This window comes from Diadema antillarum, unplaced genomic scaffold (assembly GCF_040938485.1).
Source record: "Diadema antillarum isolate AM-2024a unplaced genomic scaffold, OU_Dant_1.0 seq00001511_RagTag, whole genome shotgun sequence".
Taxonomy (NCBI): Eukaryota; Metazoa; Echinodermata; class Echinoidea; order Diadematoida; family Diadematidae; genus Diadema; species Diadema antillarum.
This window is the reverse complement of record NW_027272245.1, coordinates 149,738-166,619: the sequence shown is the minus strand read 5'-3', so window position 1 is coordinate 166,619 and position 16,882 is coordinate 149,738. Positions and strand designations below refer to the sequence as shown.

At 37.6% G+C, this 16,882-nt stretch overlaps 1 protein-coding gene across 1 annotated transcript in view; it reads left to right on the top strand.

The window, feature by feature from the left end:
* The window catches only part of LOC139710231 (receptor-type tyrosine-protein phosphatase kappa-like), a gene marked incomplete at its 5' end in the record, with an annotated part of 52,536 nt that overhangs the window by 27,580 nt on the left and 8,074 nt on the right, over positions 1-16,882 (top strand). Inside the window, 13 exons of the mRNA XM_071622162.1 lie at positions 2,038-2,282; positions 2,974-3,037; positions 3,770-3,873; positions 5,497-5,594; positions 6,327-6,388; positions 7,847-8,292; positions 9,948-10,035; positions 10,494-10,570; positions 12,041-12,077; positions 13,354-13,451; positions 13,859-13,981; positions 14,323-14,498; positions 14,858-14,993. Of these exons, the coding sequence (XP_071478263.1) occupies positions 2,038-2,282; positions 2,974-3,037; positions 3,770-3,873; positions 5,497-5,594; positions 6,327-6,388; positions 7,847-8,292; positions 9,948-10,035; positions 10,494-10,570; positions 12,041-12,077; positions 13,354-13,451; positions 13,859-13,981; positions 14,323-14,498; positions 14,858-14,993 (1,754 nt within the window). The remainder of the gene's footprint in view (positions 1-2,037; positions 2,283-2,973; positions 3,038-3,769; positions 3,874-5,496; positions 5,595-6,326; positions 6,389-7,846; positions 8,293-9,947; positions 10,036-10,493; positions 10,571-12,040; positions 12,078-13,353; positions 13,452-13,858; positions 13,982-14,322; positions 14,499-14,857; positions 14,994-16,882) is intronic.

The window sequence follows — 16,882 nt, the reverse complement described above, 5'->3', positions numbered from 1 at the left end:
GAGGGTACCAAGCAATGAGAGGGTGGCAAGATACCTCTTGCATATTTGAGGGAGCTTTTTTCCCCATTTTTAGAACTGAATTTCAATGATCTGAAGCACACTTTAGTTGGAATGTCTGGAAATTTGTCAATCAGAGAAATGTAGCAAGCCTGTATGGAAGGAAACAAAGCAGGAGGATGTGAGAAGGGATAAGCCCTGCTCCCCTTCTACAAGAGGGAGATTTCGTACTTTTATGATTACAGTCAAATGTTTTGGGTCACACATTTTGTGGCATAGGCCCTATTTGGAAAACTGTGTATGTTCAAAATGTGATCATCATCTACTAGTATGCTTGGGAGGGGGGGAGGAGAAGGCGTGGGAGAGTGCTATCCCCACCCTACCGTACAGGAAGCTTTTGCCTCTTTAAAGTTGAAATTGAGATACAATGTATCTCGTATGTCTCTTTGAAGGAATATTTGGGAAATTGTCAAAACAAATTTGATGTGGGGGAACTGAGCGAGGAAAGGGTTGATTAAAAGGGGATATTCCCCTTGTGCATGAGGGAACTGTTGAATTTTCAGAATTTTAATGAAAAGTCTTGTGCACTCAGAATCATTCTATCCTGAATTTTTTTGTCAATCTTTAAAAGTGTACTAAGGCTAGGAAAAGGGGCACATAGGGGAAGGGTTTACCCCCTCCCAAGCAAGAGAGATTTTGCCATTTTAGAATTGAAATTCAACGATCTGGTGCACAGTGACAGCACAAAACACTGCACTAACCACATCATCAACACTGGTGTACATATACTTAGGTCAGTTTTATACAGTGGATTGATTCTTAGTATAAATAATGTTGCTTCCAGCTTTAATATCATTTCTTTACATGATTATTGTGTACCAAGGGTGGCATTTCATTGAAACACGTTGGTCAGATATTTTTCTGACAAACTGTTACAAGCTATTGAAATCCTTGCATCTGATTGGCTGAGAGCAAATTTGTCTGACAACTTTGTTGGACAAAATGCTTCATGAAATGCCCCCCAGGTCTGCCATATAAATAGTCTCATCAGATACAAACAACATGTTTAGAAAACAACAAACCTTGGATGAGGAGATAAACTCACTGAAGTAAAGATGTGTTACCATATTGCTTTACAAAACACACAAAAAAGTGCTCTGATCAATTATCCTGTAGGACTGAAAACATATTTATTGCCAAGAATGTTGATTTTCAATTACTGGGAATTTCTGAAGAATTGACAAAAGTGAATCATTAAAGTGAACTTTAATAGTCTTATTTCTTGTAGAGCCATGATTGTTCTTCCATCTGACTCTGCCTCTGTCAATTGTCCTACCAAGAGTCTTGTAAAATTAGTGTTTATGTAAAACATTTCAAGAAGTTTCAAAGCAGTCAGCAGAAGCATTACTATTTGAAACTGTGAAGACTGCAGAAGGAGATAAGTCCCATGCTAATGTTGAATATTGAGATATGTTACATCTATGTAAGTACTGACTATGGACTTTAGGAGTGAGGTGTCCATTTTGATCCACACACTGGATAAAGTTGAGATTAGTTTAATACACCCGTAGGTAATTATTTTTATTTTCACGAATATCATAAATGCAGACTATTCCAAGTATGAGGCATATTTGGGAATATCTTATTAATTTCAGATCACAAGTAAATGAAGGCTTGGATGTACCCTACTGTTACATTACACTTTTATCTTTACTCTTTCAACCATGTGCTGGTCATTGGTTGGATCATCAACAAAAGGCTTGTTAGATGTTGGTTGGACTACTTTTAGTAGAAATGTTTTTAATTTTCATGCTTTCAAACTTATTTACACTGTGCATTTACAATTCATTTAGCTGCATCGTAAATTCATTTATGAAAAAAGAAAATTCTGAACTTCAAATGTATATCAGAACAATTAAAACAAATACGTACTCATATACATGCTAACACAGGTACATGAAATTGTATCTGTGTATATATAGGTAAATGTGTATCTATACTTAACATATCAAATTTCATCATGCCTGTTCTTTTTGTCAGCTCCACCCCCACCAGTTGATGTAGCAATATCAGACACTAGCCTGGATTCCCTCACTGTAACATGGTCAGCAGCCACTCCTATACACCGTAATGGAGCAATTCAGGCCTACAAGCTGCAGTATCGCCGTACAGCACCAGAAATGGACAATACGTACACTGAAATCGAAATCAGAGTGGATGAAACCGAGTTTGATGTGATGTACCCGATCCTTGAGCTCGTGGCTGGAAGTATATATTCAATACAGGTTTGGATATACTGCATAATTTTTGGCTGTTAGACCCCCCCCCCCCCCCCCCCATGATATCCTTAACTTTCATTTAATGAGTTAAGATTTGTCTGCTTTTAGTTGCCTGAAATTGCACTCATCTTTTAGCTTCACTCTTATCATAAAGTATGACTGGAATGTATGCATTACCCCTCTGATGATGGGCCTAATTACCACTTGAGAAAGAACTATAAATTAGTATGTTTTGTCAAAGTTTCTTTTCTGATATTACCTTGAATATCTGTATGGAAAAGTCTTTGGGTGAAATCTTTCATATTGTATTGGGTATTTTTAATTAGAAATAACTGAATGCTTCTTCAGTGCAGCAAAGTTTCAGGAGAAATGCATGATGCATTGGCAGATACGTGCATTTTCCATTATATGTATCTTGCTCTATACAAGAGCATCAACGTAAATATACACAGCAATATGTTTCTCTTTTTTTTACCAACATATGTTTTCCAATGAGAACAAAGTCATAAGTACATGTAGTCCCCCTGGAATATGCCATTTAACTGCAATGAGGAATTGTGACAAAGATGATGGCATTACTACATGATTTGCATTAAGTTAAATAAAAAAAAATAGAATATATCTTGCAATATAATTTAAAGATTCTTGTGTCCCCAATATACATACATTTTGTTATTGCATCATTTCCATTGCAAAGGTTCGTACTGTCAATGGTGCCGGTGAAAGTGACTGGTCCTCTGAAGCTACTGGTGAAACAAACAGTAAGTTTGAGAACCTATCATTGGACTGCTCTACATTGTGTGAATTAAATTTTAACTGATTCAAGCTTGATATAGACAGTTGAACCAATTTAAACTTTATCAAAGCAATTAGTGGTTGGACAGGTTGAAAGAGATTGAATTAAAAAAGAACCATTTTCTGATGACAATCAAAAAAATTGTCATTTCAAACAGCGCAAGAATCATACTTCCTTGATCGTAATGATTAAATTTGAAAGGGGTTTATAGGAATCAGCATGTGGTTATTCCTGATTTCTTAAAACGGTTATTTAAATTTCAAATGTGATACAGTGTACTTTGTTTGTGAAATTGTAGCAAGCAAAATATGTTGCAAAGTCTTGCAGCTAAATGATAGTGATCTTTACTAGCAAGTAGAATTGTCTATCTCTATATTACAATGGTGTGGGTTGCCGTGACTGGTATAGACAGTGGAAGGAGATTTATTGGCATCATTTAAAATATGTTAAGACTATTGACTGTAAAATTGGGTCTGTTTTTATTTGTGTAAAAATGTCTGTCTTGGTGTTATGCCTGTTTGAACACACACACACACACAAGAACAATATCACTCCTCTGCGTATATGTATGGAAAGTGTTCATACTGTGATGTAAATGTGTATGTGATACCCTTTGTACATGCTCACGTCCTGCCTTTTCCCAGATGTGTGTGTAATTGGTCCTACATCATATCTTCCTGTACTCTGTGTGTTACAGACCCACCTTCTGCAATTGGTGCTGTAGCTGGTGGTGTAGCTGGTGTTTTCATCATCCTTATTATCGTAGGTCTGGTTTTGGGCTTCATTTTCTACAGAAGGTATGTTTATGTTTCTTTTCTTTTTCTCACAGGAGCATTGGGAACAATACCCATATCTTGTTGTAGTTGTTGTAATATATAACATGTCAATAATCTTTCATAGAAATCAGACTGAGTCACACAGTCTTTAGTAATGGCAGGGTGTGTGCTTCTTAGGCTGCGTTTATCTAAAAATTTTCTGAGGCAGAATCACGATCCTAAACGCGTTTAAGGCATTTTCAGGGGTTAGATAAACGCAACCGTGGTTTCAAACGCGTTTAGGAATGCCGTTTTGAAACGCCTTTCAAAAGGCGTTTTGAAACGCGTTTGAGACCACGATCGCTGTTCTGTGAGTAGATAAATGCAATGCCGTTTTGATACGCGTTTATATCTCAAGGTCAAATCCCAGCTGTTTCCTGTTGTACTCTCTACCCATTATTTGTGTGTGACTGAGGAGGCATGTTTGGTGGTATGCAGTTGACCTTTACTTCCCGGGTCAAACGGCGCAAAGCAGCTGCGCAGTGACACCACTTGAATCACGATTGTATGATGGTTAGATAAACGCGGCTCCTCGAGAATCGCGTTTCAAACCACGTTTACAAACACCGTTCCAAACGCGTTTGGAAACGTGATTCTCTCTCTCAAGTTAGATAAATGCAGCCTTAGTATGACATCACAAAAGAAGTTTGCTAAAGCTGTCATCCCCCTCAGCCGAATCATGAGCCGAACTGTGATCGGACCACTGACTACAGTGGATCGGACTTCTTCGGACTCGGGGGAAATGGGTCAAAGCGTAAGCTCTAAAGAGGAGTCGGTAGCTTAGGTCTCTAAAGGAAACTTGCGCCGTGCGCGCCCGTGTACGCATTCGACCAAGCCAACGGGATCGTGTGCCTTTGATGTGATCATTCATCATCTGTTGTCCGTTGTGCGTCATCCTGTGTGCGTAATCTTTCTCACAATTTCAGCGTACTCTTGAAAACATGACAGAATTTAAAAAGTGGCAGGTATAACATCCTGTGGGGTGATAAATCTCCATTTGTTCAAGTAGTCACCATGCTGCCTGGGGGACTCACGGCCCAAAAATTTAGATATCTTTAAAAATCTTCTCTACAACCAAAAGTGGTGGAGCCAAGAGAATTCTATGAGTTACTGCGCTGGTGAATATAGTTGCAAGTTTGTTCATGTTGCTGATTTGTGAATACCCCAGCTTCATATTTTGCTTGAAAAAGCATCAGAAAATTTTCACCAAAGTGGGCAAGAATTATTGCTAGAATGATAAAATATTTTTGTACAAAAAGGCACGATGCCCCCAGTCTCCAAATTAGAAGATCTTTTCTGTGCTTTCATCAAATATATTAGTAAGAGTATTTTCAAGTTTGTTTATGACAGATGTAGGGGCCAAGACCAAATTGAGGCCAGTTGTCACATTTTTCATCTTCTGTTTTGAAAAATGTAGGGTCAAATTTTCATCAAACTTGGCAGTTTTATTTGCCTGTATGATGCAGTGCACTCTCATTACAATGAAAATGGTTATAACTAAACATTGGATACAACGAAGTAAAATTTGGGTCCCTAAATATTCATCTCTATATATTATATGTAAGTACTATACTTGTTCGGCTATAATAAAATATTGATATAATGAAAGAAAACTGCTGGTCCCAAGGACTGCGTCAAAGCAGGAGTCTCCTGCAGAACATACAAATTGACACCATGCCCTCCTGGAGGTCCCCCAAAGATGCCCAAGTTTGTTATATTCTCCTTGGTTAGTAGTCTGCAAGAATGCATAGAAGGTGAACTTGTGATAATCAGATGAGCATGGGACCCAATCAGTATTTTGTTGTTACTGGTGCAGGTGCTAATAGATTACTATTTTAATTTCAGAGATTTTGTTTAGCCCTCTATACAATTATGTGCTAATATGTGAGTCTAATCCATGGATTGAGGAGAACATATCTCTGTACACCCAACTCTTCATTGAACTGTCATCACCTACATGAATTTCACATGTGTCTTTGTTTCTTCTGTGCAGTTTAGATGAAGTCTATGGCAAATTGAAACCACAGTGATTAGGTTTTGTATATAAATCAATTTGTTGGCAACATATAGCTGAGTAGTATACGTAGATCAAAATAAAGTCACTTACATGTAGTTTAATGTTGACACACAAAATAATTTATTAGTTATTTCCGAGGACAAGGAAAAATTTATGACCCATTAGTGGTTAGTGATTTATACTTCATAAGACCTCGGAATCATTAAGAGTGTGGGAGTGTTTACCTACAGTATATCCTTTTCAGTGATTGGTCTACATAGTATCATGTGACCAAACATAACATTGTTTTCATGCAGACATAGTGCTGCTGGGGAAAAAAAAAGAAGTGCTATACATGATTTATAATACTGATGTAATATTTATGGTATCGAGCACTATTATGTAAATTTTTTTTGCAATTTATGTTTCTGAATATTACATAGAAGGAGAAGTGACGGGAGAAGTGACAGGAACCTGGACAAAGAGGAGCTTGATGGCAGAAATGGTGAGTGACATCTTTGAACACAACTCTGAAGGCATAATCAGTCTTGTAGCTAGAACAACAAATGATATCTGTTTGAGACATCTTTGTAGTGTAATACCAATGCCTGTTTTTTGTCGAGCCCACCGGAGGTGAGGGGAGACTAAGGGATCACCTGCGGCGTCTGTCCGTCTGTCGTCCGTCCGTCCGTCCGTCCGTCCGTCCGTCCGTCCGTCCGTCCGTCGTCCGTCCGTCCGTCGTCTGTCCGTAACGCTATAAAAACTTGAATAACTCTGTACTCTGGGCTTCACTTTGAATCAAACATGGAGGGAACAGTGGTCATACAAAGATTTACCTTTTACCAAGTATGAGGGTCACCTCAAGGTTAAAGGTCACAGGCAGGGGTCAATGAACTTTTAGGACCCAATGTTAAGTTTTGGGGGCGCGTTTCGATTATGGGCCATAACTTTTGATCCGTAAATGTATTTGTAACCAAACTTGGATGGTCGATGTACCTTGGGGATTTGATGGTCACCACGTGGTCAAAGGTCACAGACAGGGGTCAATGAACTTTTGGGGCCCAATGTTAAGTTTTTAGGGTGCGTTTCTATTATGGGTCATAACTTTTGATCCATACGTCTGTTTGTGACTAAACTTGGGTGGTAGATGTCCCTTGGGGAGTTGATGGTCACCACAAGGTCAAAGGTCACAGGCAGGGGTCAATGAACTTTTAGGGCCCAATGTGAAGTTTCTAGGGCGCGTTTCGATTATGGACCATAACTTTTGATCCGTAAGTCTATTTGTGACCAAACTTGGATGGTAGATGTACCTTGGGGAGTTGCTGGTCACCACAAGGTCAAAGGTCACAGACAGGGGTCAATGAACTTTTAGGGCCCAATGTTAAGTTTTTAGGGTGCATTTTGATTATGGGTCATAACTTTTGATCCGTAAGTCTGTTTGTGACCAAACTTGGATGGTAGATGTACCTTGGGTAGTTGATGGTCACCACAAGGTCAAAGGTCACAGGCTGGGGTCAATGAACTTAATTTAGGGCCCAATGTACTGTGCATTTCATTAGGACTCCTAACTTTTGATCCATAGGTCCATTTGTGAACAAAATAGAAAAAAAGGGTGTTGTACGTTTGTGGGTGAGACACATTACGGCACTTGCCTTGTTCTAGTATCCCATTTCTCCATCTGACTCGATGAGCAGACTCACTGTAAGACTTGAAAAATCATATCACTTGGGATCACTACTTTGTGTGCTACATCAGAATTCATGCCTCAGCAGTCATGAACATCAAGATCTGCAGGGATATCTTCAGAATTCAAGCCTCTATACAAGTTTTTCATACATAGGAACATTGCTACACCTGTCCTTTTGTCAGCTTATCAAAGAAGAATCAATTTAATGCACACTGTCCTTTTGCATTGTATCTATTGCTGCTTTTTTTGTATTCATTTTTACCTCTCTGTATCCAGTGGTTGTGTATGAAAATACCAGTGTTGATGTGCCAGATGAGAATGCATACGAAGGTGTAGATGTTCAGGAAAAGAGTAAACCCAAACCTGCACCCCGAAGCACATCTCAGCACATCAATGGAAAACCTGTGGCAGTCATTGAGCCATCTAAAGTCAAACCCAAGCCGCCTCCAAATCCAAAGCCATACTCAGTCTACCTCCAAGATCAGATGGATGGAGGTGGGGACAGAGAGACGCGTACCTCCAAGGGGCTTGGCTCCCTCAGTGGGAGCAAGGAATGGAGTGGTAGTCATGACAACCTAGATGAACAAGGGATGGAGGAAAGTAACGAGGATAACATCTACCAGGATCTTGCAGCTCCTGGCCCTGTGCCTGTCCATGAGCTCCAGGCATACATTGAGAGCAAGAAGGCAGAGAAAGGCAATGGACTTATCCAGGAATATCAGGTACATCCTTCATGTGTATGCAAATATTTTCTCACCCATTTTATAGTGATTTCCATACATTTATTGAGAATTTTGCCGAAATGAATGTAAGACAGTTAGTTGCTGGTACACATTTGTAAATCAGAACCTGAGAAATAAAAAGAACAAAAAAGAAATTAGCATCAACGTCCAAGAATGACACTATTTGATGAGAACTTTCCAATACATACAATATTGTAGCTCAACTTTGTTTTGTGATTTGCGTGAACCTGAAATATTAATCTAAATTACTGTTTCAATACTAAATGATTTTCTGTGACTCCAGGTCTTGTATATGTATACATAGGCCTACATTTTTATACATGTATACGTACTGTACATACATACATAATGCTTAATGTGGAAAGAGTAGTCCATGCTGGGGTCAAATCTATGCCTTTTATGTATATTGCCATGGGCAAGAACAAACTTTTGTGAACATAAATGAACATGTTTACATGTGTACCTGAGTACCATTTACAGGACTTATGTAGAAAATCACATCATAATCATGATAGTAATGAGAATAATAATACAGGGTACTCATGATGCTCAAGGTGCAGTAGGAAAAGTGAGTTATGAAGGACAAAATCACACAAACATGCACAGAAAAATGAATGACACAATAATAATGCTGAAAAAAAAAATCATCATATGCAATTCTACTGGAAAACGGTTACCAACAAATGAGTCTTAAGAGCAACTTTAAAGGAGCCAACATTTGAAATTTATTTATGTGCTAAATATGCTTCACTGGAGTAGTATTGAAGCCTTTTGCCACAGTATAGTCTTTATTCGCAAATACAGGAGAAGAAAATATGAACAGATTTATTTAGATTTGATTGCAGTAAGATGAAAAATCAATTAACATTTTATGTAACATGATCTCCAGTGAACCCCAAAGTCTTTTTTTATTCCAATACTGTAGCTTCAGTCCTGCAGTCTCAATGTCAGTTTGATTTAAAGTTTTGTAACACCCATGGCTACACATTATTCTACACTAACTAATTTGATGAATTCTATGCAGAGTTCCTATTTTGTACAGTATTTGATGAGAAATTTATCCAGTTTGAAACCAAAATCTAATCCCATTTAAGCGGTAGGGAAAGCATATAGTTGGAAAGGTGACCTTAAATTTGCATGTTTTAGTCCCAGTTTAGACAGTGACAACTACACTGTTTATACTGTAAAAGTGGATATTTTCACGTGAGTAATTATATCGCTTGGCCAGGCAAGATGGATTTCGTGTGTTTTTAATTCAGCGGAATCAGGACCATAACTACTGGAACATATGACCAGCAAAAATAGTTGCATGCTTTTATTTTTGTGCTAGCGTCTGGTTGCGCGAAATGCGCGAAAATTTCCACTTTTACTGTAATGTGTAGGTGTGCATGTGACTGTGTAGATATCTCTGTGGGTATGGTGTTGGTATGTGTACATGTATGTACATATGTGTATACAAATACTAATATTTGAATGAAAAGCCACACATTCAGAAAGCAGTAGAGATGAAAAGAAAGAAGAGACAGATAGAGAAAGGAAAGAGGAGATCAAGATGAGTTTAGTGAGAGCACAAAAAGTGAAACACATTACACATTGTATCTCAACAAACTTATTGCTTTGTTCTTTCTATTCAGTTGCTGAAGAGCAGCCAGCTCCATTCATGGGATGTAGCATCAAAGGAACAGAACAAGTCCAAGAATCGTTTCAAGAACATCATAGCATGTGAGTCTCTTAAATGACTACAGTATGCCATCTGGCTAGAGTTGTTTGATATTTCAGATGATAATGCCTGTCAAAGAATGGTATATCTCATACATGTACATTTAAGCAAGCACATACACAGTAATGACACTTGGTGTACATCGCTATTGTAATATTATATTCATGCTGCATATGTTTATTTGGATACTTTAGTAGAAATGTGTATTTCTATGGTGAACTTTCTCTTGCACTGTTGGCACTGTCTTCTCTAAATGATGAAAAGTGGGATATTTGTCTTCAACATATATTTTGTCCAAAAGAAATAAGATGAAAATCACAGCGGATAGATCTTCATTCTTTGTCATAGCAGTAAGTTGCACTCTACAATGATGGTATTGTAAAGATTTTTTTTTTCAAACACATTTCCCAGAAATATATTGTCTAATAGAACCAGTGTATTTCTTGTGGTTTCTGTACAGATGATCATTCCAGAGTTGTTCTGGAGACTACCGGTGGCAATCCTCACTCAGATTATTACAATGCTAACTACATGGATGTGAGTACTATTAATAGTGATATTCCATTGCTAAAATTTTCTACAGAAATGTAACATACATTGCCTTTCACGCAGTCATTGTGAGTCACTCCCCATGAAAGCAGAGTCTGTATTCATCAATGACTTTCTTTGTTTTTCTTTAAGACACTACCAAAGCTCAGTATTTTGGCTACCTTCTGCTTGAAGAGAAATTGTGTATCAGTAATGTATGTATTTGCAGGAGCACATAGTACTCATATAGGCTTATAGCTTGAATCCATAGTTTGAGGAAAGTGGTGCACTTCATACCAATATTTGTTTGTGTGAAATGCAATTTAGAGATGAAAAGCTAGTAGAAATTGTCAATGCGAAAAAGTATCACTTTGTGATTGTGTGCTGAAATAAGAGATAGCTCTTTCATGATTCTAAATCATCATGAGAGCTCTCTCCTGATTCCAAATCATTTCAGTTTTGAGATAAATAGCATCTACAGATTCAATGAAGATTTATAGCATGAAGATGTTCCTTCAAATAGAAAATCATGAAATGTTGAAAAATGTGTTCCAAATATTATATTTTGTAAGTGTACAAGTATGCAAGTGTATATTTTCTGGTATTGTGACATGATATTGCAGTAATTCAGTTATCTAAGGGAGATTTTGTGTGCAGTGTTACATTGTACATGTTTTTAACAAATCCAAAGGACCTAGTCTGCTGAATTATTTCATTGTAATAGATCTCAGACTGAGTGCAGTTACACATTTGATCATATTAGAAAGCTAGTCTACAAACAGCATTCTATCCATTGCCTATACATTCACTTTCAAGAAGGAACAGAAATAATGTCATTCAGAAGTACAGCATTTGACTCTTGTCAATGTGTAATTCTATGTTGGTACAGTGTCTGATATAACTGTATTAAACTCCCAGTAGAAGCAAAAGGATAGAATGAGCAGGTAGTTGAAGAGAATGGCTCAGCAAAGGGAGGAATATAGCAAGAGAGAGGGACTCTGATGGAACCAGCTCATTGAAAAAAAAAAATGGATTACTTTTTGTATCTCATAACTTGGCCTACTTTGAATTGACATCAACCTCAAGGGGTAATAGATTTGCAGAGTAAGTTACACTGTGCAGAAACTGCAAACATTGCATTCATTTACAATCTTTTGGATATGAAAAGAGCGTGGGTCATTATCTTCTTTAACCCTAACTAGGCTAGGGTTCTTAAGGAATTCTTAATCCCTCCCTGTTCTTTCTTTCTTTCTTTCTTTGTGTGTGAGGAATACTTTTTTTAAACGAAACATCACGGAAAGCTTTCACAATGCTCAAGGTCTTAGAATGTGTATTTAAATTGTTCCCTCAAATATTACTTAAAGATGGCATTCTCATTTATTTGTTGCCGATGACAGATGTGGAGAGTCTTTTAATGTCCTTATTGACAGGCCATTGTAGATTACTCAAGAAGAAGTATCTTATTTTCTATTGCAACAGAATTACAAAGGAGAAAAGGTGATTATTGCATCACAAGGTAAGAAGATATAAAATCTTTGGGATGCTATTATATCTACTGTATGTTATCTATGATTTCAATTGTGATAACGGTGTACTACTGCATGCTGATTTTAATACAACTGTATTGCATTGATTTGTGTGCATGTGACATCATACAGTATGTAATACAGAACTGCCCAGGCTTTCTTTATGTCTTCATTTCTTCATGTCTGGATGAGAGATTGTTAATATCTCCATTGTGTTGGAGTTATTTTAATCCATTTAGATGCATGCAACAAACAAGTTTCTCCCTTTAATGACAGCTGTTTGGAATCTCTTTGATTTTTATATGGGAATATTGCCAGACTTTTGTAAGGACAGTACAGTAAGAGATATGTGCTAGCAGTATGCATATTGATGTTTCTATGGATTGATCCCACGGGCCCCACTTTATAAAAAGTTGATATGATAGCAAATTCTTGCTAGAACGGCAATTGTCATGGGAGTGACAAGAATCCAGCTTCCTGATTGGATGTTGCAATTTTTTTCTTGTTCCATGTTCCACATTTTTGTACAAATTGTACATTCCATTTGATTTTGAAAAAGTATATTAACACAACACTCAATTTCAAAAAGGAAATTACACAAATGTACATGTAGATAAGGACACATAAATGATGTGTGATATGAGGAATCTACTAAAAAACAAGAATCTATTGGAAGTTGCCATTCCAGCAAGAGTTGCTTTCCTAACACCTTTTATGAAATGGGGACTTAACTGATGTTCTCATCACAACAAGGGTGAAGTTATTCTAAGGACCTCCATTCTTTCATCTGCACCACTGCTGTAATGGTGGAAGTGCAAACTTGCAATTTCACCGTCTTAAGATATGTGAATAATGCAGCAATACATGGCAAACCTACACTCTAACATTATGGAATAATCTTGCCATTTTTAACAAGGCATCAATGTTGGTAGTTGCTATGGTCATCGGTTATATCTGTTCAAAAGAACAAGTTGTAAGAGATGGCAATGATGTTACAGAATTTCTCGATCACTCACAATGATCTGAAATACATTTCTGTTTTAGGACATTCTGCTGCACAATCTGCACATTAAAATGAAATTTAAGCTTCAAATGAACTTCCTATAGTGTAATTTAATACTATCCGTGTGTTATATTCAGGGGTGCTTTTCTTCTTCAATAAGATGTTGTTCTGACAATACGATACCTAATTTCTCTCTGTACAGTACAAACTGTCTGCTTGATTAACCATATTCACTCTGTATTCTAAATTTTTGTGTGATATAGCACCAAACAAGGCTTCCATCATTGATTTCTGGAGGATGATATGGCAGGAAAATGTTGAGACTATCGTCATGGTGACGAATTTGATTGAGAATGGAAAGGTCCGTATGATATACTTTATAACAAATTTGACGATTTTAACCTTATGTTGTAATTCGGCAACAATTTTCAGCTTCGTTTGTGGAATATTGATATTGTCCTAACAAGCTGTATTAGGTATGGAAATTTTGGTTACAGGTTTTACTCATTTTGAAATTTTATCTAGATTTTATGATTATAACCATTTTCGTATCATTCAGTGTATGTGTGTCTATGTGAATGTTAGAGAGTATCGATAGTGACATTCAGTGTAATGATGGAATACTTATAGTAGGCCTACATCAGTGGATGTTTAAAGATATTTTTTGTATTTAGAAGGGCTGTTATATGGTGATGTTTGCATTCACAATAATGATTTGTTGTTGTTGTTGTTTACAAGTGAACATGATTACTTCTCTCTTTGCATTAGGACCGATGCAAGCAGTACTGGCCTATAGATTCTCCTTCTATCAGCATTGGAAACTTCTCCATTTTCTTGTATGAGGATCAGAAATACTCTGATCATGTCATCAGGAAATTGGTCGTTAAGAAGGTAAAAGTTGCATGTATTAGCAGTCTGTACAAAGGAAAATACATTTCTGTTTGATAAGTGTGGAGGGGTTGTTTGATTTTCCTCAAATGTCATTTATGTGTTTTAATAGCATTGCTGCATTCATTGAAGTCACATATATGGATTGGGTTTTATTTTCCTTCGAGTTACCAGTAGCAGTTGACAGCAGTAGCATTTTATAACAGTTACATTGGTGGTAGTCTGTATGCAGTTGTCATTTCTATTTCCACAGATACTACTTTTTCACATTGTCCACAGTGCTTTTTAGTTCTACACCCCTTCTCAATCATTTTATCATTATTTTTTCCCCTCACGGAGGAAAGGCTGAGGAAGGAAGTGAAGAGAAAAGAACCATCACCCAGTTCCACTACTTGTCCTGGCCTGACATGGGGGTTCCAGAGTACTACACCACTCTCCTTGACTTTGTTGAAGCTGTTCTCCATCACCATGCCACAATGTCTACAGCTGATAGAGCTAGACCAATGTTGGTACACTGCAGGTTAGTATTCATCAACCTGTAATTGTTCCTCTTCACTCCTGTGTACTTTTATCATGAGCATCTGTACAAAGGCCTCAAAAGTAGGTGATTGTAAAATAAGGGAAATTATAATTGCTACTGGTTGACAAATTGCCCAACATGTACATATTATATGAAAACCAATTATTCAGTTCGTTAGATGGAGCCGATAATCTTATAAAATTATGACTACTAAAAAACTGTATAATCAGTGCATATTCAAGTCAATGTAGAGCAATTTGTCAATCAGTTGCAATAAATTTGTGAATGCTGTGTATGCTAATGGCTGAATGTGTCACCCTTGATACAATTCATTGACCTGTCATTGCTCTCCTTCATAGTGCTGGAGTAGGAAGGACAGGCACCTTCCTCACCCTCTATAACATGCTGTGTATGATGCGAGAGACTGGAAAGGTGGACATCTTTGGATTCGTCAACGAGATGAGAGAAAACCGTATCAAGATGGTGCAAACGCAGGCAAGAATATGTAATCTGCAGTGGCGGATCCAGAGGGGCGCGCAACCGGTGCACATCCCCCCTTTAATTTTCGTTAAAAACAAAGAAAATAAAAAGAAAAAAATGAAATGAAACCCGGAAGTGGCACCAGAAATATTAGTCACGCCCCCCCCCCCCCCCTTTACAGAATTCCTGGTTCCGCCCCTGATCTGTTACACCTGAGTAAATAGTTGCATGTTTTGTATACAAAAAGTAAGATAAACTTCATTTCTATGCCTCCGCCACGAAGTGGTGCCGGAGGCATTATGTTTTCGGGTTGTCCGTCCGTACGTACGTCCTTCCGTCCGTCCGCTTTCGTTTACGCGATAACTTGAGTAATATTTACTGGAATTTTACCAAACTTGGTCCAAGTATGAAGTATGATGGGGCAATTATTTGATTAGATTTTGGGTGAAATCGGCTGAAGGTCAAAGGTCAAAGGTCAAGGTCAAATCATGAAATTGTATCCGTTTACGCGATGACTCAAGACTGGATGGAGCAAATTTCACCAAACTTTGTTGGAGGATGATGTATGATGGGACAATTACTTGATTAGTTTTTCAGTGAAATCGGACAGAGGTCAAAGGTCAAAGATCAAGGTCAAATCCTAAAATTTATCTGTTTACGTGATAACTCAAAACTGGATGAAGCAGCTTTCACCAAACTTGGTCCAAGTATGATGTATGATGGGACAATTAGTTAAGTAGACTTTAGTGACATTGGCAAGAGGTCAAAGGTCAAAAGGTCAAGGTCAAATGCTACAAGTGTTGCAATTTCCCCCATTTCTATGCAATGCCCAAAGATATTTTCTTGAAACTTGGTGTGGACATGTACTACTGCGTAAAGATTCTCCAGAGAGAGTTTCATGTCTTAAGGTCAAAGGTCAAAAGGTCAAAGGTTAGGTGAAAATGTTGCAATATCACTTTTCTCGCAAATGGTTCAATGTATCTTCGTGGAACTTGGTACATACGCATGTACTGTACTGACTGGCAGGGATTATCTAGGGAATTTAGGGGTCATGGGTCAATAGTCAGGGGTCAAAGGTCAAGGTCAACTCCTCACAATTTTACTATTTCCCTCATATACTAGTATATGCAATACTTGCATTATTAGTTTCAAAACTTAATACATGCATTACCTAATGGAGATTCTCTGGGAAATTTCCAGCCAGAAGGTCAAAGGTCAAAGGTTAAGGGTCAAAGGCCAGGTTTCAATGCCCCCCCCCCCAAAAAAAAAAAAAAAAAAAAAAAAAATCTATTTTGTACTGTCATTACACTCTTTCTTCATACCTTGGAAATTACTCAATGCATAAACTTATAAAAAGGTCTGTCAGAATTCAAGTAAAAATTCTCAATTCCCCAAATATGTGTACCTGCACTCTTAGAAAATTATACCACACCCAGTTCAAGACATTTCTGACAAACCTGTCATTTCAATATTTTGCCAGTTATGTGAAACTGTCATGGATCACACATTGTGAAGACATTGTACTATACGCCTATTGGGAGAATCATGCATTATTGTGGAGGCATCAGTCGCCATAGCGACATTTCTAGTTTAATGCTATCCCCAAACCAGTCAGTCCCTGTGTGTTCTGGATTGCTGTAGTATTCAGGTCATCCTCTCCCAGGATTTTTGTGTACAACAAGTTGTAACAAAATTTCGTGGATGATTTGTAATTTGTAATTTGTTGATGATGTGATGAAGAAATTGTCTACCTTTTTGTCTTTGTGTTGAGTTTAGGACAGGGGGGGGGGGTTGATATTGTGATGGATTTGTGTGTGTAAAATATATGTGCATATGTGTGAGTCATATTTACCAATGGAGGTACAAATGTGTTTCTTAATCACAGACATTGAAACAGTAACATC